Raw genomic sequence first — 498 nt, 5'->3', positions numbered from 1 at the left:
GACGACACACTCTCACCTGAAAGCCCTTACGATCGACATAATGGCCGGCTTCTGCACAGACCTCCCTCTGTCTCTCTGCGCACTGGAGCCTACCACTTAAACAAAAGCCAATCACGATAAACAGCTGATCTCATTCTCACCTGTCCATTGGCCTGGGAATCGACGTCACTCCGCAGGTGTTTTTGGAGATGAGAAATGTTATTGTTGGTCACCAGGAATTTGTGGCACGATTGGATAATAGGAAAACTCGTGTTTTTATTCCGTTTGCAAAATTTCATGTTTTCGATGGTGTTCATCGGATTGTGATCTGGATTACGCGAAAGGTTTTTGGCGGATTGCGGTTAAGTTTTGTGGGCGAATTGATCATTGTTAGGGTAGTAGTTAAATTATGGAACATAGATTGGAGGTAATATGATTTTTCTGTTATTACTGCAAACCGTCATGGGTCTGCTATCGGCACAAAAATAGTTTTCTTTCATTATTTTGTGGTTAACTTGT

At 42.4% G+C, this 498-nt stretch overlaps 1 protein-coding gene across 1 annotated transcript in view; it reads right to left on the bottom strand.

The window, feature by feature from the left end:
- Positions 1–498, bottom strand: part of LOC119594812 (alpha-amylase-like) — a 15,786-nt gene that overhangs the window by 15,032 nt on the left and 256 nt on the right. The window contains exon 2 of the mRNA XM_037943903.1: positions 141–307. Within this exon, the coding sequence (XP_037799831.1) occupies positions 141–307 (167 nt within the window). The remainder of the gene's footprint in view (positions 1–140; positions 308–498) is intronic.

Source organism: Penaeus monodon, chromosome 34, assembly GCF_015228065.2.
Source record: "Penaeus monodon isolate SGIC_2016 chromosome 34, NSTDA_Pmon_1, whole genome shotgun sequence".
Classification (NCBI taxonomy): domain Eukaryota; kingdom Metazoa; phylum Arthropoda; class Malacostraca; order Decapoda; family Penaeidae; genus Penaeus; species Penaeus monodon.
This window is presented reverse-complemented; position numbering and strand designations above follow the sequence as displayed.